The 26,593-nt window shown below is 35.3% G+C and overlaps 1 protein-coding gene across 4 annotated transcripts in view; it reads right to left on the bottom strand.

Moving 5' to 3' along the window:
• The window catches only part of DPH6 (diphthamine biosynthesis 6), a 186,076-nt gene that overhangs the window by 97,917 nt on the left and 61,566 nt on the right, over nucleotides 1-26,593 (bottom strand). For 3 of the 4 annotated variants that reach the window (XM_038136840.1, XM_038136842.1, XM_038136843.1), the window contains exons 7-12: nucleotides 26,284-26,378; nucleotides 20,329-20,416; nucleotides 12,278-12,431; nucleotides 11,260-11,391; nucleotides 7,302-7,431; nucleotides 2,803-2,977 (exon numbers count right to left, since the gene is read on the bottom strand). In XM_038136840.1, coding sequence (XP_037992768.1) covers nucleotides 2,803-2,977; nucleotides 7,302-7,431; nucleotides 11,260-11,391; nucleotides 12,278-12,431; nucleotides 20,329-20,416; nucleotides 26,284-26,378 — 774 coding nt within the window. The remainder of the gene's footprint in view (nucleotides 1-2,802; nucleotides 2,978-7,301; nucleotides 7,432-11,259; nucleotides 11,392-12,277; nucleotides 12,432-20,328; nucleotides 20,417-26,283; nucleotides 26,379-26,593) is intronic. The other variant, XM_038136841.1, reaches the window with a different exon arrangement.

Below are 26,593 nucleotides of genomic sequence, written 5' to 3'. Positions count from 1 at the left end.
ACAAAGAGAAACACTGAAGTTTTTTTCATAGAATGTTAATCCCAGAAGAGAAAGAACATTAATTCAAAAGAAGAACTTTGCTATAAGTCATTTGAAAATCATAATTTCATTCTGCCACTGTTTGGTGTCTATCAAACTGAGGTCAGGACATTCTCGTAGTAAATTCCAAATCTTTACTTTTTGTCCTCATAGCACTGTTGGCAAGATCCTGAAAGATCCCTACCGAATTGAAATGATGCTCTGCTGAGTGATTTTTGAGCCTGAAGTGTGAATTCCATAGTTCGCATGAACTACCTTCATCTTTCTGCTGCCAGCTCTGCTCTTACATGCCAGGGCACATCAATCCTAACTTGCAATATCCTGAATATTAGTCTATAGTCTATTCTGAACTCAGCAAAAACACTGTGCAAAAATACATGCTGATTCCCCAGGGTCCACAAAACTTCATAGTGGACTGAAAAGACAAAAATTTAATTGTCCAAGTGCTGTCAAGGGAAAGATCAACAAAATCTACATAGCTACAACATAAGGGTAATAAACATTTATTGTTTTAAGATCATTTGGCTTCTGTTCCTCAATCATAAAAGACTAATAAACATTTCATCATCATAAAATTTGCATAATTTCAAATATTTTTGTTGCTACAATGATTAAAACCTCACTTTTGTTCCTTCCTTATTTATTCTGGAAAATATATTCAATTTCTAAAATATATTGAATTGCTTACTTCTGCTGTTGAACTTAAGAGCTTAATATCTGTCAATACATAGCCTTAGGAAGTTCTGAAAACTCATTTAAAGAAGATTTTAATTTTGGAAAATTCATGTTTAAGAAGATACAAAATTGGTATCTTCCATTAGTAAAATTTGAAATTCAAATACTTTATGCATTATACACTTCTCCATGATGTTTTCTTATGAAAAGGTTTTATAAGTTATATCCCTTATATGCTATTTTAAGCATAAATATTTAAATATAAGCAAAATATTTAAATATTAAAAACATTTACTAAAATGTTTATTTGTTCTAGTATATTTGACATGTACTGTATCAAGCTCTGCAGAATAGAAATGTTACCAAAAGTCAAAAATTCTTTGCAAGACAAAACCAGAATGTTAAATACTGATATTAAGATGGTATAGTTGGCAGTAGGAAGGCAAAATCTGACAAAGGAAAAATAAAAATATGGCTGTCATGTATACTACCAATTCCCCCATAGGTGTTTGTAGACTAGAGACAGAATACAGCACAGTAAAGGATAACAAGTGAGTGATCCTGTAGCAGAGGTACAGCTATTCATTACTGTTACTTTACTCCTGTGGTACTTTTTAGAAGTAAAACTACTTATTTTACATTTTAAGGGAAAATAATGTTGCTTATTTAAAATGTTCTCTGGGAGTAGAAAAAAAACTTAAGCAAAACAAAAACACCAGTGAGAAATTCTTCATGTTTGAATTGCTGACCAGTGTTACTGGTTACATTACATTTGAAGAGATATGAACTTTTTCTTGGGTATGCTGACTGTCCCATAGCACCAAAAAATCTGGCACCTCTTTATGGACAATTGTAAGATGAGATTTTTAACTGGGTTACTGAAGCTATTTTCAATTGACATACTTTTTTGAATTTAGTTGATGGCAGTTACAGGATATGGAGATCAGTTGCAATGTAAGAGACGTTTCTCCAAAAAACAAAGATACAAAGCTCATTAATTTTAATTTTTGAAGGATTATGCATGATATGATACCATTATGATCATGAAAGTGTAAGTCTGAATGGAAGAAAGTTTAATAAACCAACTTCCTGCTTTCTCAAGAAAAATGGATATAGAGAGATGATAAAACCACACCCTCCTGTAAGAACAAGATTCATACAGGAGTAATCTAACAACATTTCTTCCTGAAAATAAAACAAATTCCACATGAGCTTTAGAAGCAAAATATTGTTCCTGATTTTTTCTGTAAAATAGTACAAATACAAAACAAAGTATATAATTGCATGGCCATTATACTAGATTTGTAGACTCAAAAACATTCCAGGCATTTTAAACAGATAGCAGAAAGTCTTGCATAAATCAGTCCGCACAACACTGGACAATGTATTACACAAGAAGAGTATTGCTAAGAAAGGTATGTATTTTTTGCAACAGAAAAGGTTGAGACAGTTCATGAATTATCAGAATGGTACTAGCTGGACAGAAAGCATCAGATTAGGAGAATTTTTTTAACGCAATTTTTTTAGTCAGCTTTTCCATGGTACTTTACTTTTCCTTTTCATTATTCCAGATAGTATGTACTATTCAGTTCAGTTCACTATTATTTTGAAAAATAGAACAGTTCTTCAACCTTGATGTTCTTTTAAATGGTTAAGCAGCACCACAAGCCTCAAAAAGGATTTAATTAAATAAACATTTTAGGACTGACTCTACCTATAAAAAAGTTTGAGCTTTAAGAAGGGAACTGAAATATCCTCAGCTGTTCCTAAATTCTGTTTATATTCTAGGCAGATTATAAAAGTATACGTATGACAGGTTTTTTGTCTAATTATAATATACAACAGAAGTATGCTGTTCTTGAGATTCTCTGAAAAATAATTTAACCAGTTTTATTATCACAAAATGAAGAACTGATGAGAGGTAAGTTGTCTACAAGTTTTAAAAACATAAATTCAAAATGCTGGTGGTTTTTTTTTAACACAATTTCTTTTGCACATAGAAGAATGAAGAGAGATAAAGTGACTTTATAACTGTATTCATTTCAGTAAAGGGGCATATATTTCACATAAAGTAACAAAAATTCCTACCTTGATGGACTGACTGTACGGTCCTATGCTGGCAGGTGCCCAGTGGGAAATGCTCTGTACATGCATGACCCGCTTTTCATTATGTACTACATCATCTGTTGCCATGTCATACTTATGTGCAAGGCAGTCAATGCAAAACAGCACTCCATCAGGTAACAGTGTTTCCACACATACCCTAAAAACACAAGATAATATTTTTTTTTTTCAAACAGAAGTTTGCTTGAACCAACTTCCAACATATATTTTCCAACATTTATTTTATTTATTTTCTCTCTTTTTTTTTTTTTTTTTTTTTTTTTTGTCTGGACATTATCTTAGGAAATTTTGCCTGGATCATATAACAAAAGTTAGAATATTGCAACAACCTGCTAGCATTAACACTGTTATCTCCTCAAGGACACTGGTGGCTCACAGCTTCTTGTCCACCAGGACTCCCAGGTCCTTCTCTGCAGAGCTGCTTCCCAGCACTTCAGTCTCCAGCCTGCAGTGCATGGCATTATTCCTTCCCAGGTGCAGGACCTTGCATTTGACTTTGTTAAATTTGAGAAGGTTCTTCTCTGCCCATCTCCCCAACCTATCAAGGTCCTTCTGCAGAGCTGCACAGCCCTCTGGGGTATCACTCACTCCTCCCAGCTTGGTGTCACTACTGAACTTGCTGAAGTGGGATCTGCACCTTCATGCAAGGCATTGATGAATAAATTAAACAATACTGGGCCCAATATTGAACTTTGGGGCACACTATTAGTGACAGGTCTTCAACTAGACCCTGTGCCACTGATTATGAGCTTCTGGGATCTACCATTCAGGCAGCTCTCAATCCACCTTTCTGTCCACTTATCCAGTCCACACTTCCTGAATTTGCCCATGAGGATGCCAAGAGACAGTGTCAAAGTTTTTTAAAAGGCAGCAGCTTATAGTTCCTTTACAACCTTCTCACAAGTTATTTGTAATACTAGCATATTTTTCTGCTATACTTTTTTTTTGTTGCATGACAGATACATACACATGACAGGACTCAAAATCTACTTAAGCATTCATTTATAAAGTTCACTTCTGTTTCCTCCAAGGAAGACTGAGTGCCTTGATGAACAGACGCGTGTTGCATGTGGCCAGTTTAAAAGTGGGGGGTTGAGGTCTATGTGGGAAAATAATTTCAAAGCCTGAAAAATAATTATATTTGCAGTCCATGCATAGAAAAGTCATTTAGCTCCCAGCAGGAATCCAACAAAAAATTACTTATTCTCTTTAGATATTGTGTAACAGCCTTATAAAATTCTTCCCATCTTGCTTATTTCTTCCAAGAAAACTACTTTTCTCTCACCTACCACATGTAAATACTGTATTTTTCCTCATTACCATCATCATAAGGATGGATGAATGGATTTTCTGCTTGGGCTGGTAAATTTTCAAGACAATTTTGCAAATTCATTGCAGATCCACACCCGAGTCAGTGCTTCCAGCATACTGCTTGTGAGAACTTCCACAACCAGGCCTCTGTACATAATGCAATGATGCAACCATGCAAACTGCTGTATAATTTTTCTTCAGGACAAAATGCAACATAGACAAATATGCAACATAAATGCAGTGCTGTGGAAAGGGACCTGAGGACCCTGGTCAATGGCAAGTCGAACATGAGTCAGCAGTGCCCTGGCAGCCAAGAGGGCCAAGTGTGTCCTGGAGTTGATCAGGCACAGCATCACAGGCAGGCAAGGGAGGGGATTGTCCCCTCTGCTCTGAGCTGGGACAGCTTTACCTCGAGTGCTGGGGGCAGTTTTGGGTGTCACAGTATAAGAAAGATACCTAGCATTAGAGAGCATCCAAAGGAGGGCAGGAAAGATGGTGAAGGGCCTTGATGGGCAGCCATATGAGGAGCAGCTGAGGTCACTTGGTCGCTCTGCCTGGAGGAGATTCAGGGGAGAGCTCATTTCAGTCACAGTTTCCTCATGAGGGGAAGAGGAGGGGCAGGCACTGATCTCTTCTCTGTGGAGACAGTGACAGGACTGAGGGAACGGTAGCTTGGATATTAGGGAAAGGTTCTTCACCCAGAGGGTGGTTGGGCACTGGAGCAGGCTACCAGGGAAGAGGTCACAGCACCAACCAGAGGGAGCTCAAGAAGTATTTTGAAAATGCTCTCAGGCACAGCATGTGATTCTCAACGTGCCGTGTGCAGGATCATGAGCTAGACTTTGATGATCCTTGTGGGTCCCTTCCTACTCAGGATATTCTATGATGCTCTGAAAACTGTTTGCTCCACAAAAATTAAAGTAAGAAGCCATTTTCCTGCAACTTTCTAATCTTTCTACCTTTTTATCTTATTGATGGAAGGCTGTGTAGATGGCTATGCAAATGTGGAGGCCTAAAACATGCAGGCATAAAAAATGAAAGTTAAATTGTGAGAAGCTGAGAACCTACAACATAGGTTGTAGGTTCTCTATAAAGAGAACCTACAACATGTAGTAGTGGAGACTAATTTTGTGTAGTTTGTGTAGTAGCTGGAATTAGATCCCTCCTCTGAAGGCACACACAGCCAACCCTCCCATTTCTCTCTGATTTAATAATCCTGGCTTATAGTCAGCATCTTGAAGAAACCTCTCTCTGCTTGTTTTGGGTCTGACACACAGGCAGTATAGTGGAATGTGATGATTATCTTAACAATGTCTTTGAACTATTTGTCTTGCTATACTTAAAATTCACAAGCCTCTATCACACTTCATATTCTGCAATAAGAGCATAAAATAGAGGATTTTTCATTACAAAATTGCTGAAGAGTTGGTTTTAAAAATATGAAGAAGACAAAAGGTATGACCACACAGTTGACCCTGCTTTTAGCGCAGGATTAGACTAGATGACCTCCAGAGGTCCCTTGCAATCTGTATTAACCTATGATTCAAGTGAAATTTCTCAAGCTACATCAGTTCTGCATTCTCAGCATATTATCTCAGAAGCATAAGAAATTACTGTAAAAATTGCAAATTACTGTAAAAAGAAATAAGCCATTTTGACAAAGGCAATAAAAAATACAAACAGAAAATTAGTTTTAACGTACATCTTTAAAAAAAAAATCATGGGCTATGTGTTTTTTATCCAATTTCCAATGGAAAACAAGTCCACCACACCCAAATAACACAGGAATCACATAGTACACACCTAGACCACCAAGCAGTTTCATTATGTCAGACATAGACTTGGATGCAACATAGAAGATTTTGTACAACACATATTGAAAAAAAACTATGCTTTGTATATCTATGAATTAAAATGTTATCATCAGTGTAATTTCTTTTCACACTTGAATTCTTACTGAACATGGAAATGCAGCTAAGCTGTCCATCTAGTGTGATTATCTGAGGGAAACACAAGATATTAAGAACAACCATATTGGTTCAAGCCAAAGATCAATCTAATCCAGTATTTGTCTGAGCCAAGTGCATATAGGCAGGGGGAGAAAAGAAACAGACTAAATATAGTTTTGAAATAACTGTCAGTATCTCATGATGTAAATCCCAAGCAACGCTTAGATAATAATTTTGCTTTAGTATTTAACAAAATAAATAGAACAAAATGAGTAACATTTGTCACAAAGACCTAGAAGTTTCCAGACCTCATCACTTTTAGGAAGACTTAATATTGGTAGTATGGCTCCATTAAAGTATGGCTTTTGACACTTTCTCCTCCAATGCACTCATAGAAAAATTGTTGATGTAGGGGCTGGATGAGCAGAGAGTGAGGTGGAGTGAAAATGGGCTGAACAGGCAGGCCCAGTGGATGGGATCAGTGGCAAAAAGTCTCACAGGTGAACAACCAGGAGCCTGTACTGGGCTCACTCCCATTCAACATCTTCATTCATAATCGGCATGATGGGGCAGTGTATCCTTGTCAAGTTTCCATCCACATGGATGTTGACAGGATGAAGAAAAAGGCACACAGGAACTTGATGAAGTTCAGCAAGGAGAAGCTGCAAGTCCTACACCTGGGGGAGGAACAAACCCAAGGTCTAGTATATTCTGTGGGCCCACTGGCTCAAAAGCAGCATTAAAGAGAAGGACTGGAGGTTCCTGATGGACACCAACTTAACATGAGCCAACAATGTGCCCTTGGGACAAAGAGGCTTGATGATATCCCGGGTTGCATTCAGAGGAGCACTGCCAACAGGTCAAGGGATGCAAACAGAAAGGAAAAACACATAAAATCCCAGCAATACAAACAGTTGTCAGTTCAATCAAGCCAAAAAGAACTAAGACTTGCAAACAATGTATTATCCTTCTGTATGTCCATATGGGGGGGGCATTTGTAAACCTTATGGTATATATTAAAGCAGGAATTTCTAACCCTAGTGGTTTTGACATGAACAGTTGTGATGTTAATACTCCAAAAGGCAGCAAAACTCTCCTTCTGTGAGACACAAACATTTGGCAAAATGCTTCACAAATATGGCAACAATAATTCAGTCTATTACAGTGCATCATAAATATATTATAGCAGCAGTCTAATCCTACCTTGCTGGTGGACACAAATCAAATTCTGTCACATAAACTGAGTTTATAACACTGAAATCTTTCATGCTCTTCACATAGAGATGAACCAAAATAATATCCTTCAGTTTCAATCCCTCTGAAGTCAAATTAGCTGCAGGATAAAAAAATAGCTGTTAAAGACAGAATATTCTAAATGTATTTAGAAAGACAGCATAGGCATCCTGGTTTTGTTCAGCAAAACCAACTGGTAATAACCTAACTGTTGTCTAAACATGACTGAAGATTTTTCAATATACTACCTTTCCCCATATATTTCTTTCTTTCATTACATTGTTTCTCATGTTAGTTTTCCAAATATGCAGAAGCAGACTACAAAATAAATGTCATTCACTCTGAGCAGTGGTGAATTCTTGTCCCATGAAAACACGTCATGCATTCATGCATGTAAATATGTTACAGCCTGAATTACTCGTATCCATAAGTTTGATTGTCTTGGGGAGGCTTGGGGTGTTCATTCTGTGACAGCTAGTAATCTACAAAGGACTTTGAATCACAAAAATACAGAACTGGAAGGGACAATAGCCATCTTCAAGAAAAAGATCAAATATTTATATGCCATTCCAGAGGGATGCTTGTCTAAGCAGTTTTTAAAAACTCGCATTGCAACAATAATCTCTGCATAAACAAAGAATTATAAATGGCAAGACAGACAATAGGAAGCAGAAGTGGCCACAGGAGAAATGAAGGAAAGATGAGAACAGAGGAAAGCTCAAGCAGACAGCTAAAGAAGAGATACTGAGAAGTCAAGATCATCTGGATGTGTATGCATAGAATACTCCAGACACAGTGCTCAGAGACATTGTACTACTCTCATATAGTCAACCACATAACCAGATATGTCATCAGCACTGCAGTGTCCCTTTTGTAGCTCATGAGCAATAGAAACCAAATGGAGACAAAATCTTCTCTGAATATAGAACATATATAATAAGAGAGTACTCTGTGACCTAATTTAAATAAGCCATGTAAAGTTGTTCTCAGTGGAATTTTGGGCATCCTGCCCTTTAATGTTACAGTGTGCACATGTATATATACTTATATATTTGTTTTTAAGTTGAGAAGTACAACAGTATAAAGACAATCTCTGAAGGTTGTCACCTTAGTGAGAAACAGTTTTTGTGTTAAACTTTTCAGTGCTTTTAATGACAGGATTTGCACACCTTCATTAAGATTAGTTAGGTCATACCAGTACTGAATTTGTTCTAAATGTCTCAGTTTTAGTCATACTGCCAATAATAAAGGCAATCTGAAGAGGGAAGTTCTCACTTACAGAAAAGAAAGTATGCACAAGTGATATAAGAGGCTATATAGCAACTAGAATGTCATAGAATTCCTATGAAATCACAATACATGTCCAGAAATATCACCTGATGAATTAGCATACAATGGCAATTCTGTATGGAAATAGAAATGTATTTGAATGCTAATTGATAGCAATCACTAGGTCAATATTAGCTGTTACATCATCAATTAAGAAGGAAACAAGGACAATTTTTGAACTTCCAGCCATCACTTTAGTCAAAAAGAAAGGTCTGCAGTTAAAAGTTCTGCAGCATTACATGACATACTGGAGAGGGAAAAAGCAATCAATCAACTGAAACATACCTCTGCACGCACAAACATCCCCAGTCTAAATTTAAAATATATGAGCCAACAAACTAACTCTAATTTGTGGACGCAGAGCAAGCTGAAGGGAGTGATTTGGGCAAATTCATAATTCCTACCTTTACTTTAAAAATATCTCCTAAGTAAAAGTACTATCCCTTTTCCCCCTGCATTAATTAGAAGAATGGTGGGAAATAACTTTTCCCCAGCTTATAATCAAAATAAAATTGATTCCCAAAACACTTTCTCTAGTAGAAAGGCATACATGATGAACTCTTGGGCTCTTCACAACAACTTCTGTTTTTCAGGGACAGGACCTGAAAAGGTTTCCCTGCATTCCCATTGCATCTGTCCTGGATATACAGGGAAACCTTACAGACTTTCTACTGAATTTCGAACCATTCATGGTTTCTAATAATTTATAGAATATGATCAGGTGAGACTCACCCTTACTTAAGCAGAACTGCCCCAAAAGTTTACGTTTACTGAAGTACAGCTTTTTGATTGCTTTTGGTTGGTTGTTTCTTTGTTTTGTTGGGGTCTTTTTGTTTGTTGTTTATTAAAGGGTTATCTAGAATCCTTAGCTGAAAGCCAAAAAATACAGTATCCAATCTGTCCACAGGAAGCAGCATTTAAGAACTTCAGCCTGTTTTAACGTAATAAAAATCCACAGTTTCCTTCAGCTCATGAAACTTTGCCATAGTACAACTACACCAGAGCTGCTTTATATTATATAAAGCAAAGCAATCTTCCAATTATATGTAAAAAAAAAGTTTAACATGAGAGTTTAGGAAAACAAATGTATAAATAGCAATACCCTGCATTCCCTCCCATTCTTGGCTTCATAGAATTCCATCCATGCTACAGAACGTTTCATAGCATCTAGTAAGAAATTTCCATTTCCAAATCTTTTTGTCCATACACATTCACTTTAGAGGTAGTTATATCAGTTAGCCCAGCAAAGAGTTTAAAAGTACTGTGCTTATTCCATTCTCACTACAGTGAAGCTGAACTGCTGCACAGATTAAAAATATGTGTTCAGAAAAAGCCTTGTGCACATTTGCAGATCAAGTTCTAAGAAACAAATTGTTTTGTTTGTCATGACAGAACCATAATTCATTCAGTTTCCACATTCACTTCCAAAAGGAGAATAACTAAAAGAAATGTGAGAACTGAAATTTTCTGCAAAGAATCAGAAAACTACTTTTTTTCCTCAACATCTCACCGGTACTGTACGTAATCTGCTGAAAGCAACAGGCTACTGCACTAGTTCAGATGCAACGTTTTTTGGCAGATGCTAAGGCAAAATTGCATAATATTTGTACAAGCTAACTTCCATTCAAATATAATGAGGAAAAGATAAAAGACTGCAAAACCCTCTTGCTTCACTTTATAGATGATATGCAGATTTACACTTAAATCTATTGTCTTTTTCCGTAAAAGTCTGATCATCTCCACTTTGCTGATTTCCAAACAATCAAAAACTAGCTTAATGGCCTTCTACCAAGTATAACTTGGCTTCTGAAAAAAAATTCTGGGATTTCTTTACCATCCTATATTCAATCATGAATACTCAGCTGGACATTCAAAAATATAAGACATGTTAGGACAATATCTCACGCAAATTCATAAAAAAGAATATGAGTTTAACCATTTAGATACTAAAAATTATTTCCTTTTTTGTGAATGAAAATAAGCCTGTACAAACATACTTTACTTAAACTTTAGAATGAAAAAATACAAAACAATAACATGAACATTTTATGTCAGAAAAAAACATCAACATTATTATGTCAGAATCTTGTCAGGAACCTGGATTTCATGAATCCCAAGACAGCAATTTTGCCTTTAGATTAGGAATATAAATGAGATTTACTGCTACTGACCTAATCCTAAATGCCAAAATGTATATCAGCTTTCTAGAAAACTTAATTTAAAATTATGGAAGTTACAAACGTGTTTTAGCAAGTAGACAGCATCTATAGCACACATACATACACACACTATATATTTCAAGAATGCTGTAAAGTGAGCAAGTACTGTGTAAATAGAGTTTTCACAGTGATATGACTACAAACTACAACTTTACACTACTCTGGCTTTCCAGGGCCTTCAAAGTCAGTCAAATTATGATGTGTTAAATATTAAAGCTGGCAGTCTTGATATCAAAGGTTCCATTCAAATGCAAAATCAGATGGCAAACCAACTACAACCTATAAAGTTATAAAACCACATGAAAATACAGATGCTTCCTTAAGATCATATTAAAAACACAATCAGTGACAGCAGATTATGTATTAACTGAATAAAGCACCTCTAAAAGAAGAAAATGCTTCCCGTGCTGCATCTTGAGCATTTCTATCCTTTGATGGAAGGAAGTGGGCAGTGATACCTGAAAACCATTGGTAACCACTCAGGGATTTTCCCGAATTTTGAAGTGTTTTAGCTATGGGAAATGAAGAAAAGAACTATGATTATAAAAATGAAAGGTTTCAGATTAACCAAGGATACACTATAAACTGTTTAAAGAAGAACTTCAACAGAACAGAAACCAACAAACTGTAAAAACACCTTCAAAAAAATTTACAAACAGATATAAAAGAAAGGATTCTAGGAGCAAAGCTCCCAAATCCTTCTCCAACACTGCCTTCACAAAATATGCATGCAAGTAGCACGTTAGCTGAGAACTTCAGTACTTTTTCTCCTCCTTTCCATTTTTGCTGATCTTTTACAATTTCTCGACCTGTTTGGCTACAGACTTGGCACAAGACGTGACACTGACAAGCTAAAATTTTCAAAAGTATTTAAATGGCATAAAACCAGATTTTCAAACTTGTATGCCAAATTTTACTGGAAGTTAGGTGCTTAAGCTGGTTCTGACTATCTTTGCAAATGCATAGCATGTTTAGACATTTTTAAAGCCCACCAGGCACTTCTCCATATTCAAGAAATACCAAAGACCTAAATTACTATTCAATACCTAAACACTGTTAGCTGTGAAACTTAGTTTTCAGGAAGTTTACCCATCTATGTATGTAGCGTAACAGAAATGCTGTGGTATTTCCAGAAGGAGGAGAGGGAAAGGAAGAGGGAGAGAAAGAAAAAATAACGTGTTACGCTCCTGTAAACTAATTTGAAATGCTTCATTACTATAGATCTATTGATTATCATCAGAAAAATGTATTCTAGTAGGATCTCTCTTTTTAGACTAATTACTACAGGTTGAGCACATTTTTTTCAGGAGTGTTTATATAGTAATTAAGATATTTCACCTGAATGAAACAGTCAATCTTTTTATCTCATTTACTTTTTAAAAACTGTGCAAAACTCACTGAAATCCAAAGACTTATGTTTCAAAGTCTTCCAGATGACTGGAATATTTTCCGGTGGTTCATACTCTTCTGATGAAGGAAAAATATCATCGTCCATACAGCTCATCTCACAAGAACAGCTACTGACCACAAAAGTACCCAAGGATTCTTCCTGCTAGAGACAAACATTATAAAATAAGCAAGTAAATACCATGCCAAGCAGTATGAAATCAGCACATTTTATCATTCAAATACATGTTTAACTTACAAAAAAGACTATAGTTCAACAGATACATATTAGAACAATTCACAAAATAATAGCATTAGGATTTCCCATTAGATTGCAGAACTGGCAAAATATAATGTACTCTTGTTGATACACCAAATGGAAGAAAAAGGCAGACTTAGTAACTGAGGACAGCAGATATGAAAAACTATGAGAACCAAGAATAAAGACAGAAAGAATACTATTATGTAGAAATGGTATCCCACAATTATATACAAGACAACCATGTTTTCCAAAAAATAGTATAAACTAACTGAACAAAGGAACAAAAGCACAAAAGTAATAATTTTATAATTAACATTGTATTAAATACTTGAAATAGAGCAAAAAACTAATAAGAAAGTTTTAAAACTTTTTGGAACAATGAATGAAGGCAGTCCATGTAAAAAAAATCTCTTTCTATTATCTCACAAAGACTATCCTTTCCATCAAACACTTTGATATGAGTTGAGATAACAGAAAAATGCATTTCCCAAGATTTATACATTGAAGTAATTTCTTGACAAGGAAGGAAAATAATTCTCCCCAAATGCTTTCTCAGGATCAGGAAGAGAAAACTACCCACTGCACCTTTTAAAGCAAAATACACAGGCAGAGTGCTTACTGACCATTCTTCAACAATTCAGTGCCCATTACATTTTCAACATGCCACTTAATTACAGCATACAATTTTTGTGGGTTTTTTTTTTGTTTGCTTTTTAAATTTAGAGCAATAAGAACTCTTACTCTTTCCCATCTGATTTTCCAATCAGCCTAATCTGAAGAGCACATTGACTTTTGGACCACTAGCTTGGGTAATATCACTTGTCTATCTAAAAGCAGTATGAATTATGACAGAATTTACCTAGAAACTCTAATCAAACACCACTGCATGCTGTAATGCCAGATTCTATAAATTAAATTTCTTCCCAAAGATCTCAAATTTCATGTAGTGTCTAAACTATGCATTTTACTGCAGGCTTCTTCAACACTAAATTCACAAATATTATAATAAATCCAGATAAGGAAAGATAAAAAGCTGACAAACCATGAAATCTTTGACAATCCTTAACAGTGATTAGAAACTTCTGAATATTCCTTTAGCTGATAAATTCATGTTCCATGCAAAATGTCATTAAAAAAGAATATTAACATTATGTAGTGAAGTAATTTTTATTGTATTTAATTTTATTGTATTTTTTTTTCTTTCCTGTGGAAAATAAAACCTATTTTATTGCAACTTCAAATATTTCTCTTCATTTTAATCACAAAAAAGTCAGAAAAATAAAGGCAGAAAACTATAGCATGCATGAGAACTCTGTGATAACTCAACTCTTACATCAATATTTTACTTCACTGAAGTGAAAAAGGATCCAGTTAAGTTAAAGAAGTGCATTTGGAAATTTTAAGAAAAGGCTGTGTTACAAAAAGATCATTATCTGTGAGATGAAACTCAGTTCTGCTGACTCTGAAAGAGGTCATAGGTAGTTTTATAAGCACTGTAAACACTAAGTCTATTATCTAAGAGGGGCTGATAGTCTTTGATTGGACTTCATTTTATTCATTCCTCCAAGAAAGACATGAAAGTCAAGGCAATAATCTACTTTACTTGAATCAATTGTGCCTCAGAGGTTAAAAGAAGCCAAGAAGATGTAACATAATAGCCCAGACAAAAACTGCAATTTAGCACAAACATGACACGCATTCCAACATTACAACAGACAAGCATCCAGCAGCATCTGTACCATTTCCCACTCATTGAATTACACCTTTGACTACTGCCATCAGTGGGTGCATCTTGCCATTACCCAGAGGGATGCCTGATTGCTCCTAAGTCTTCAGGTATAACTTAAAAAAAAAAAAAAAAGAAGCAGGAACACAAATCTGTAATTGAAAAAGATCTTAAGATAGTTTAAGCCACAAGAACCAAGGAAATTAAATTATTTCAAAAGTTTCTTATTTTTTTTATCTACAAGATACCACTTCATGGAAATATACAGACTGTGTAGCAGCATCACATGCTAGAAGTGCTACCACTTGCTTCTTGCAAATTGTTGTTTTAATAAATAAATAATTTTCACTGAGTAATTCGTAGCATCCACCATCAAACAATTTGCATTGTAACATGGGCATTCAGGGGAGTTACAATGTAACACATGTAGAGTTTGCACCTCTTGGTCCCACTCCCAAGTAAGAATGCAGAGACATGGTGATATGAATGATGCCACTACACTGCTGCTTTGGGTTTCGTTTTTACATCTCCTGGATTTTAACTTCATTATGCCATAAAAACCCATGAGAAGGGAAGAAAAAAATTTAACTGGAAAAAGTTCCAGTTTGCCAGTTTTTTACTCATTTTTGCTAAGCTTTATATAATCACCTTTGAAGAAATCTACAGACACAAATACCTTCGGAGGCTGCTGTTAAAGATCTGTAACTTCTCTCCATTCCCTAACCTGAAGGACCAAATTTATATTTTCTGCAAGTGAACATGAAAAGAGCACCCATTCCATTTTTATGCCATCAGTTAAAATGCTTTCATCTACGTTTCTAAACATGACTTCTGCAAGATGTGTTTCATAAAAAAAAATCATGGGTATGGAGTGAGCCGCACAGACTCTATCACAACTGGTTTGGTGTAATGTAGAGAACTCCCCCGTAGCTTTCTAATTTGTTAATGTTACAAATATCCCAAACTGATGCCATTGAAATTTTCGTATCACCTTCAGTCACCTTTTTCCTAAGTAACTCTATATTTTACAAATAATTTAGCTTCTATCAATGTTTCATCACAGAGATAAATAAAATTATACATCTGTGTTTCCACACGTACATAAAAACCTGGTCAGTTACACAATTTTTGGAAACTATTGTGAAATATCAGAAATCTCTTATAAGATGCAAAGTCTGTAAAAAAATTAGGGATGATTGTTAATTTCAATACCTACGATGCATCACAATGACTCATTCAAGGCTCCAGAAATATTGGCAATCAATCACTTCCCACAGCAGCACAGGTGCAGGCCACAGCAGAAGTATTAGGTGTGGAACCTGCCACCCGAGGAACGGGCTCAATGGCAGCTTAAGCAGAGCTGCCATACTCTGTTTAGTAGCTAAATTTAAATCCGTACAAATGTTGGTCTTCCATTCCTCTCAACAGAGGAAGTAATGTAAGAAGCTAAAACTTATAGGCTGCCACAGAGTAACTTTCCCTGAATAATATTCTCATCACTTTAAAAAGAAAAAATCAAGCTTGCTATAATGACATTTTAATTAAATCTTACAGAACCTATTTTATCACATAACATTTTCATGTTACTTCACAGAAGCAATATATTTTCCCATTTGTTACACAGTTTCTCCCACACCCACTGTACATTGTGATACCAACCTAATTTTGGATCAGAGCCTGCATGCATGCATACACTTAACTATATTCACATAACTCATGTCATTGATGCAAGTGTGCTCAGAATGAAGTTAAGCAAATGCACAAGTGTTCCAAGATCCAAATTCTCCTGTTGAAAAAGCCTTGGAGCTAGGACTTTGACTGATAGAGCTGAAATTCCATGCAGTGGTCTTTTATGAAAACAACAGATTGTCTTTTTAAAAAGCTTACATTCTCTGCTACAGAAACTGGTATAAAAACCTATCACAACACAATTCTAAAACTGATAACTCTCCTACTGAGCAGCAGTGAGAATACAGTGGAGCATAGAGCTCAGAAGACAAAAGATTATCATAATCTCTTCATTCTTTGTGAGGTACCTTGATAACAGAACTCCTTGAAATAAATATGAGAGAGACCATATGCATCTTGCATTATTTTGTGTACAGTATACAGAATCGTAGGAAAGAATGTCCTTTACGCCAAAATACTTTGAAATAAAGTATCTTCATTATGAAAAGACAACTAAAAATTATCTTTCATCAGAGAACTGGACTGAATCTGCAAGCAAATAGAGTAAAAAAGAAAATCCTATATTTATTATCTTAGTATTTGAAATAAATCAGAGCACAAAACAAGTTTTGTGGTACTTGTTATCAAGTTTTGGAAACAAAACTACAAGGGTTATCTATATTCTTATTTTGGAAGGGAAACTAAAGGTTGCCTAGGAGAAGTATTGTTCAATGATGACAAAGTATTCAAAAAATGCTACCCACAATGCCATCAACAAAACATGTTTTGAAAGTTGAAACTCCTTCCTATTTTCCCTGACATCCCTGACAAAGTCTAATTTTACAGCTGAAGTTCTAAATGTAGATTAACCAAAATAATTAATGAGGAACTGGACAGAAAAAGGCTACAATGTTAAATCATATATTATCTGTAGGACTGCATGCCTTTAGTACACATAGCATGCAAATATCTCCTGAAAACCTTTTCTAAATTTACAAGTGTACTAGTTACAGAACTCTACAAGTGTTTTAAAAATCTTCTCCAAATTGACCTGTACCATTGATCTTCTGCCATTTAACCGGGGCAAACTGCTTGCACTTCTGACATATGTTCCAGCTACAAGGTCGAGATCTTTTATAAACAAGAAAACACGATATCAGTTTATGATAGGTAATATAATGCAATGGTCCACTATAAGAAAAAGCAGCATCAGGCATGATTCCTGTGTCTCTTATAGGCAAACAGGCTCCTTTCTTCTGCAAAGTGTAGAAAGAAAACTATGTGATTCCCTCTAATTCTGGACTATTCAAACACAAGGGGCTGCAGTTTCCCATGTTGTATTGTTTGATATGCGTGTGCTCCTAGTCACCTGAACTTGGAAACAAAGTATTCATTACTAAATGCAGGAAAGAGCAAATATGAAAGCATGAACAACAGCTAGTATGTTCACTAATGTCATTGGAAGTATGCTCCCATCAGCAGAAGATCCAACAGCTTTAATTTCTGTTTCAGATCTTTACAAAGCCAACACAATAAAGTAAAAGCATACAGTAAAAGCATACAAATTCATCGTGCTGACAAAAAAACAGTTTCACAGTTGTATTTTTACCAATGGAAAATATTCAGAATTTAATTTTTTTGAGTAGAAGGCCAATACACCCAATTCAAAGATCCTAGGATATGCTTTAGAAATTGCCTCTCGTGAAAAAAAACATTCTACATTTTCAGTGTATAAAGTGACTATCTTGGCAAAGAAAAATATTGATGAAACTAGGTATCTGTATTATAGTGATGACCTTTTCACCCTGAAGTAAAAGAGGCATTCCCAAATTTTGAGCATAAGTGTTTTATTACCATTCTTTTTTATTCTTAATGTTTTTTTGAAAAATGCCTATAGAAATTGTTTACCATATTTTTAATACTTTTAATAACAAAATATAGTATTTATCTCTTTAGCCTTTTCTGCATTACTATTTATGAAAGAAAAGTGGGTGTGTTTAAAAAAAGCTTCAATTATTATGCAAAAAACATCTTGAAGTTGCACAGAAATATATTAAACCAGAACAGTGAGTACAATGTTATGTTCCCCTAGGCACAAGGGCTCATTTTGCTGCCAGAAACAATCTAAACCAAATTTCTAGGCAGGCTTTGTAGTCAAACACGAAGAGATTTAGCTAAAGAAAATGCATTATACAGGAGGAAAGACAGCAGAGACCAAGGTGCACTAGCTATAATTGCAAAATGATTTTAAAAGTAAATTCAAAGAATGTAAAATTAAGACCTGTGGCAAATAAAAAAGAAAAAATTAATACACAATTCAGTTAAAAATATGTTTATCTCACAGCAGAAATGATAACAAAACTGATGTCATAATACTTATTAGAATTACACTTCACTGTGGAATCTATTAATATTTTCTACAAAGTGCTTACAAAAGTGTCTACTTTTACATATTGTTCATAATGGTGTATTATTTTTCCAAATTTTCAGTAATCCCTTGAAAGCCTCAAACTTAAATTAGTTCTTCTGAAGCATTCTTTTTTCCTGCAGTACTTTATTATTATGGGATTGGCTGTTAAGTGCTGAATACTAACTGACACTTAAATTTTTCCACAGGCTTATAAGCACCAAATAGTGAACAAAAGTACAATACTACAGGCATATAAATCTTGAAGGCATGCCATTATTATTATGCAGTTAAATGATGCTAACAGTTATGGTCTGAAAGACTGACTGGTTCTCCCTATTTATAACTTCTCAAAAACTTAGCTTATTTTACCATGACATAAAATAATCTACAGCCAAAAGATATTAATGCTTTTGCAAAAATCAGACTATTTTCCTTTTAAATATACATTAGCTTATGTACCAAAATTCAGGGCAAGCTGCTGCAAACCTTACCCATTGCAAAGTGTGACAGGTTTGTCTACAACGGATTGGAAATACAATTTACTACAACACTGCCTGAAACTGTGAGGCATTAACCAAATCTAAAACATATGCATAAGAAGGGGAAAAGAGCTACTGAACAGATAAAAGTAAAATCTTGATTCTTGTATCAAATGTTATGCATTTTTCCTCTGATTTATGTAAAGCTTTGTGGTTTTCATCTTCCCTGGCCTGTCACATTGTAGTGATGTATGGTACATTTTAGCATCAAGTTTGCCATGAGCAATAAAGTCATTGCCCCCAAAGAAATATCAATATGTTATCAGTCTGCTCCACCATGCCACATTCCCAAATTTTCCTCTATTCAGCCTATTTGGTTTTGTTTCCCACAGTTGATATCCTTTTCACAGTCACCCACACAAATATTTAATGTTTTATTTTTGAAAGAAATCCAAAACTAGATATTGACAGGATGAAATACAATTTACTTTCCAAGGCAAAATGAGATCATCATGGAAGAAAAACACTCAGGTATTTTATCTGTTTGGAACAATAAAATAAAAATAAAAATAAATAAAGGAGAGGGAAGAGGAGAAGGCATGATCTATTGAAAGACATGCAGGAAATGTTGCTTAAGAGACATGAAATTTGAAATACCAATAGAATAATGTTCTGCAACAATTTCTGCACTTCTATCATCAAAGTGCAGAAAGACATAAGAAGAGCTATAAAAAGATGACTGCAACAATAGAAGAAAGATCATCATGCACTCTTCAACAAAATACTAATACGTGTAGAGGCTCATGAACAAAAAAAAATTTACTGTAAAATAATAAAATAAAAAAGAGAAAATTTTGTCTGTTTTGACCATAGTTCTGCTCATATGAAAGTCTGCAACATAAACCACTGGAGTTCCTATTCCTGTTCTCCTCTTTCTACAGAATTATAAACTAATAGAATTAATTCCAACAAACTAATAATGATTCCTTTAAAATTTTTGACCAAGATGATCTCCATATGATTAGAAGTCATTCATTAGTCATTCATATTTTTCATATGGAAAAAAACCAAAACCCAGAACATTCAAAACTCAAGCACTTCCAGGTTAGCAAGTTTTTACATCATCCACTTTACAACAGAAACATCAAAACGAAATGCCACTTGCCAGCAAATCAATACTGCTCAAAACAGTTTCCTAATACAGCTGTGTTCTACAGTGCAGCTGTTCTACCCAGGTTGCACACGCACTTCACTGAACCACACTGCCTGAGCACCTTGAGGTTTCGAGATGAAAGATGCCACACAAATATACTACCTCCATTCATTCACTTGACACAAGTGTGTTTGATCATTCCTAGGGCAAGTTCTGAAATTCAGCTAAATATGTACATTGTTATTTGAATGTAACACCTATATGAGAATATGACGGTTCACTCCAAACTGTGACTGTGACAAAACAACACAGCTAGAAAGCATGCATATAGCTTTAAAGGAAAAGAATATTTGCAGCCTACTTGCCTTATTCTCCAGGTGTAGTTTTAAAAAATGAAGATAGGCCACAGGTGCAAATGCATCAGCTGAATGCATGACCACCTTAGCTGAATCTCTGAAATACAAAATTTTTATCATTAAATAGTATAGTATATATATAGAGACAACACTTAGTCACTGTATAACACAAAATCTAATGTAACTGCTTGAAAATCTATTAATTTCTTATCAATGTTTTAATATAAATTAAGAAAAATTAGTTTGTTATATAAAATTATATTGCTGAACAATACATTACCTTCAAGAATTTTCAATTTTCAAAAGGAATAAACTATACTTCCTGTGTGAACTGGCACAGGAGATGCAGCAACAACCATAAAACCACAGATGAAATGCAAAGAGTAAGCTTATTTTTGTTACCTTGCCACCTGGGGCCCCTGGAGCAGCGTTCAGGCAAGGACACAGAATAAGGGACACAGGCACTGCAGAGATTTGGTCCATGCTAGAACATCACCAAACCTGCGGGTCCCACTTGCATATCAGGGATTTGCACAGGTGCAAAATCCCACTGTGCTTTGATCTTTCCCACAGCCAGGCAGGAATCTTAAGTGTGTTCAATAGGGCCCCATGGTCTATCACAGGCCTAGGTTATCTAAACACAGATGCTCTACTCATCCAACACATGAGGCCAAAAACAATTACTATGATACATGTGTTTTTGACACCCCAGCTGCAAGTCACTTGAGAGTATTTACAACCTTCCTTGCCAATCTTTCACTTTTTTCCCCACACTTCCAGACCAATATTAAGAGAATTAGTTAGCTGTAGTCTATGAAAGTATAAACTACACTGCATTTTAGATTCCAGAGACTAATACATAAAGCAATCTTTAAATTACATCAACAGGAAATTTTTCAAAGTCCATTGTTTTGATAATGCTCCAGAGATTAGTTTCTGAAGTATTAACAACATACAGTATTGCATACTGAGAAATTGATTGATCCAGCCATCTTGCATCTGATAGTGAAGACTACTAGACACAACTTTTTAATGCCAAATGTGTTAGTAACAATGTTAAACTTCTTGTGTGCTGATTCAAATTAGTTAATTTTAGTTTTCATTTTTACAGACACAATCTGTCACACTTTGATTCACAAGAGGCAGTATCTGTTATATCCATCTGCACAGTTTTACTACTTAAGAAAAAGGTAGCTCTAAGAAATAAACATCAGAAGGTGAGAAACTCAAGGAAAACATAACAGAAATTCAGATGCAGTAAAAGAAAACCTGAAAGTTGTTGAAAGTAAGGCTAAGACACACATAATTTTCCAGAAACCATGGTGCCCTTGGTACCTTCATAGTGTTCAGAGATGATATAGATAGATTTCTAGTAATGCCACATAAAACCAATGCAAACTCAAAGCAGTTGAAGCTTTGGCCAGACCTTAGTTCCTCAACAAAAGTGTAAAATTAACAGAAATATCTGTTCTACTAAATGTGTTTTTGGATTTAAAAATAACAAAACATCACAAAAAACTGATAAATGCCTTTAACATAAGAAGATCCACTTTAAGCAAACTTTTAAACTATTTTGATAAATAGGCCTTCATTCTTGAGAGTAATTACCAAGATTCTTTATGATTAAAATATTATTTTTATTTAAGATATAAGATACATTATACATAGTTCCTTCAGATTAAAATATTTTTTTTTCAAGTGACAATGGTGTCTTCTAATTCTAACAGAAATAGGTAGACAAAAATTAGTGTAAAGCAGAATAGTTCTGTTTACATCCAATTAGTCTCCAATTAAAAAACCTAATCAAGTCCTGAACTTGACATGTCATATCCAGCTTGGAAAATAGCAAAAAAACCCCAACCAACTCAAAACACAGGAAAAGCAGAGATTTAAAATGAAAAACAATGATTTATGAGACCCCAATAAATTCTATAAGACTATTTCACACTAAAAGCCTGAATTTAGAGTAGGAACTTGACTACCTAAGATGATTCATGCTTGATTGTAATAGAAACACAGGATTTTGTTAAGGAAATTTTCAGAAGACTGAAGAAAATGAAGAACAATTGAAAAACTGTCTCAATCAGCTACTTGTTTTGAAATCAAAAACATATGATCTCTCAAGACTTCTTGAAGATCTAGAAAGCATCCAATCATTTTAAAACACTCTGTAACACTTTCTCAGTACAAATATATCCAGCTAGAACAAGACTGAGAGTACAATTATAATTTTATAATTTTGCCTTTAATTCCAAACCTAGAATTACAAGCATAAACACAGAGCTAATAGTAAGGTATATAAAAGAAAATGTGTCCAAATATTTCAAATAGGACAATTTACTTTCCAAAAGATCAAACTATTCTGCATTCCATGAACATACAGGCCTTTATCACAAGAACAGATATTAGATGGTATTCATATAGATGAGAAATAGATCTTTAAAATTTCAAGAAATGTTGATTAATTGTACTTTAAATATTAGCATAAGAAGGACAGGAAATGCTTGGTACATTTCAAACACTGAGAGTAAGAAAGCTGACAACTGGGTCACAATAGACTACCTGGGAAAACCAGATAAACCCCAATCAGACTCTAGTTCAATATTTTGGTTGCAAGATTTTGCTTTCACTACTAGATATTGTTTATTTTCAAATATATGTTTCACTCAATCTGTCATGCTTCCTTTGTGAGGTACATTTCTGAATGAAGATGGAGAAGAATGGCAAGAATTCAACTTAACATTCAGAGGCAAAAGTCGTCATACAGTCTTACATTAAAGACACTCCCATTTCTCCATAGTACGTACCATTCAAAGGTTGTATTTTATTTTTTCCTGAGCCAGCATATTTTTTTATTTTGCAAGGATATACTGTAGAAACATATCTTGCCAAGTTTGAGAGGGCAAAAATCATTGACAGTGAAAACACTACCTGCAAGTAGTGTTATAAATAAAAGGCATACTAGATTTTCTCCTGTTCTTTTAGGTTTATGTGGCAAGGTTTTGGTGGCAGGGGTTAGTGTTTAGAGGTGGTCTCTATGACATGAGACCAAGGGATGCTGAGCTAATTAGCAACATTGGCGGTGTCTCAGTGATAACATATTTTAAAACTATGCTGCAAGAGGAGTAAGAAAAACATGGTAGTGACAGCCCTGCAGACAGCAAGGTCAATGAAGAAAGAGCGAGTGGAGGTGCTTCCAACGCCAGAACAGATTCTATGTGGCCTGTGGAAAAGACTGTGGTGAAGGTTGCTCCCCTGCAGGCCAGGAAGGACACATCAGAGCAGATACACACACTGCAGTCCGTGCAGAAACCCACACAGAAGCAGTTTTTCTGACAGGACTGAGTCCCATGGAAGACCCATGAAGAGCAGTCTGTTCTTGAAGGACCAAACCCCATGGAAAGCACATGCACTGGAACAGTTCTTGAAGAACTTGCCTGGGGGGAAGGACACACATTGTAACAGTTCGTGAGGGAGCCATGGAAAAGACCCAAGCAGCAGCAGGGGAAAAGTGTGAAGAGAAGGGGGCAGCAAAGACGGTGTTACGAGCTGACCAGTTTCATTCTCCACCTCCTTGCACTGCTCATTGGGGAGGATGTAGAAAAGTCAGGAATGATGAAGTGAAGTTAAGCCTGGGAAGAACAAGGTGGGAAGGTATATTTGCTTCCCAGTATTCTACTTTTTAAAAAATGTATTTATTAAATTTGGCAATAAATTAAATTAATTTCCCCAAATTCAATGTGGTTTCCCATTACAGCAATTGGTAACCCATCACATTGCTCTCTTCTTGACCTACACATCTTTTAATCTTATTTTGTCTCCCTGCCTTCCTAAAGTGGGAGAGTGAGAGCAGCTTAGTAGCAACCTGGCAGCCAGCCAAGGTTAATCCATCATACCTGATTGAAGGCAAAAGTATTTTTTAATGTCTTCCTCAGAAACTCAGGAGATGTTTTGGAGTTGTTCAGGAATTTAGGGATCTTGAAAATGCTTACAGGTTTTAACCTCTAAGTTCCAATGCTTACAACTCCATTTAAGCTTTAAAAATTGCATCAGGATTTAGTCCTGCTTTAGGAATGGTACTCCCAAATTCAGTGCCCCCACTGAGACTCTTCAAAACCACACACTTCTCTGTTTCACTGTCCCCTGCCCCTGTTTTCCCCTCCTCATGTGGTGGGATGGAATTGAGAATTGGAGGCACAAAAGACCAAGATCATGGGTTCAGATAAGAACAAGTTACTGGTAGCAGCAGTGAGGTAAAAAAATGTACAATAACAACACAATATTAATAACAAAAGAACACAAGGGTGAGTGATTCACATTCAAAAACGCTCATTGAGAAACCTGCTACAATGAATAATACAGATGGCTCCCCCTCGGCCAGGTTTTTTCGACTGGGAGAAACACTCCTCTCTCAGAGAGAGAGGGAGAGAGTTCCTGAGTCCCTTTCCCCCAACCCTGGCAATGAGTGAGGTCCTATCAAATAACATTAGGGTCCTCGGCCAGGCCGCCTCCCAGCTATTGCAAAAATCTAAACCTGGTCTAGCTGAAACCAGGAGAGATGTATACCTGAACCATGTATATCTAAACATTTGGAAACTCTACTAGCAGAGTTAACATGATTACAAAGTCTGTTTAGATTCAGTGCCTATGAAAAGCAAGAATACAAAGTAGAAAAAAATGAATAACTTATTTAAAGAAGAAACAATAAAATATTTTTCTTGTGAAGTTCCTACAGTAAAACTCACTGAAGAAGTGTTTAAAAGTCCACTGTGCCATATATTTATTATTAAATACTCACTAATTTAAATATTTGATATGTATTTTTTGTGCTTTTATTTTTAACTTTTACTATTTGAAGTATCACCAAGAGGAAATAAAGATAACTCAAAGAGGAAATAAAGATAACCACCTCTGCTTCAGCTTTTCCTAGTCACTTGAACTGTCTTTATATCACTGATAACCAGATATACATTTAGAATATATTATAATATATTCCTACTTAAATTGCTCTTTGGTTGATCCCAACCAAGCGCATAATCAACCAGTATTTCAGTGGACATCTGCCAGATTAGCTGCCAGTGCTTTAACCACTTTGTCTATTATCGTCTTCTCCCAAATACCATGCAATGAAATGGAGCTAACAGTTCTTGGTTCTCTACTCCTTACACAGACAGATCCCAGTCTTACAGAAAAGTGAAACAAATGGACCTGCACCGTGAAAGCATTACTCATGTCTATATGCTCCATAATCTGGACCTGCACTAAGATGACTGAGAATCAATCTCCAATACATGATTACTGGTCTGTTTACTTGCTTCAGAAAAAGAACAGCAGTCAAAATATTTTACTTGAAGCAACCAGGCCTAGCTACTTAATAGACTTAAAAGAAACAAGACACAAGTATTTTCCACAGCTCACTACACAGACTTTAGCAATTAATGTCAAAGGAATAAACTATTCAGCGTAATTGAGATGGATTCATACAAAGTTTGTATTTAAAATATCCTCAAGTAATTGAAGAAAAGTGTTTATTGTTATCATTCTAAGCTACTAAACTTACACACACACACATATACACAGTAAATGGAACCCACAGGCTACTGAAGTGGCACTTTATCAAATTTAGCTGTAATGAAAGATAAATATTACAGGCAATTCACACTTCATGAAAGGATAAAAGTGTCAGTGTATAGGTACCAGTTTTACTGCAGGCCATAATCAGCAAGTAAACGAAAGTGCAAATGTCTAAAAAGTTTATAGCCCTCTATGAACGCCTCATCGTGTCAGGTATTGATTTAGGTTTTCAGAGGACTTTGTCAGTGTTAAACAACATGAGTGTCTGTGAACTTAAAGAACATGTTTTACCTCTGCAGATGCCATGATACCACCTCTAGTTGTTTCAAACTAAATTTTGAGATGCTCCCATTGCTTTAATATAAGGAAATAGAAGAAACTGTTCCTTACACAACTATTTTCTTCTTAAACAGAGGGCAGTCCAGAGTGAATGTTTCATATTCTCCTCCTTCTCCACAAACATGGACTCCGTATTTCTCAGACAGCTATCAAAAAACAGAGATTGAAACATGTAAGTATTACACTAAAGAAGTTTATTAAACGTATTTTGCTGAAAATGTCAAAACCAGTACATAATGATTACTAGCTGGGGTTAAACCACGACATGTACTTTCTAAAAGACTACGCACTACAAGGCTGAAAAAACCCAATTATCATACAGTCAGGTCATGATTTCTTTGTATGTATGGCTATTACAGTG

Source organism: Motacilla alba, chromosome 5 (assembly GCF_015832195.1).
Source record: "Motacilla alba alba isolate MOTALB_02 chromosome 5, Motacilla_alba_V1.0_pri, whole genome shotgun sequence".
In the NCBI taxonomy this organism is placed as follows: Eukaryota; Metazoa; Chordata; class Aves; order Passeriformes; family Motacillidae; genus Motacilla; species Motacilla alba.
The sequence above is the reverse complement of the archived record's forward strand: the minus strand, read 5'-3'. Positions and strand labels throughout refer to the sequence as shown.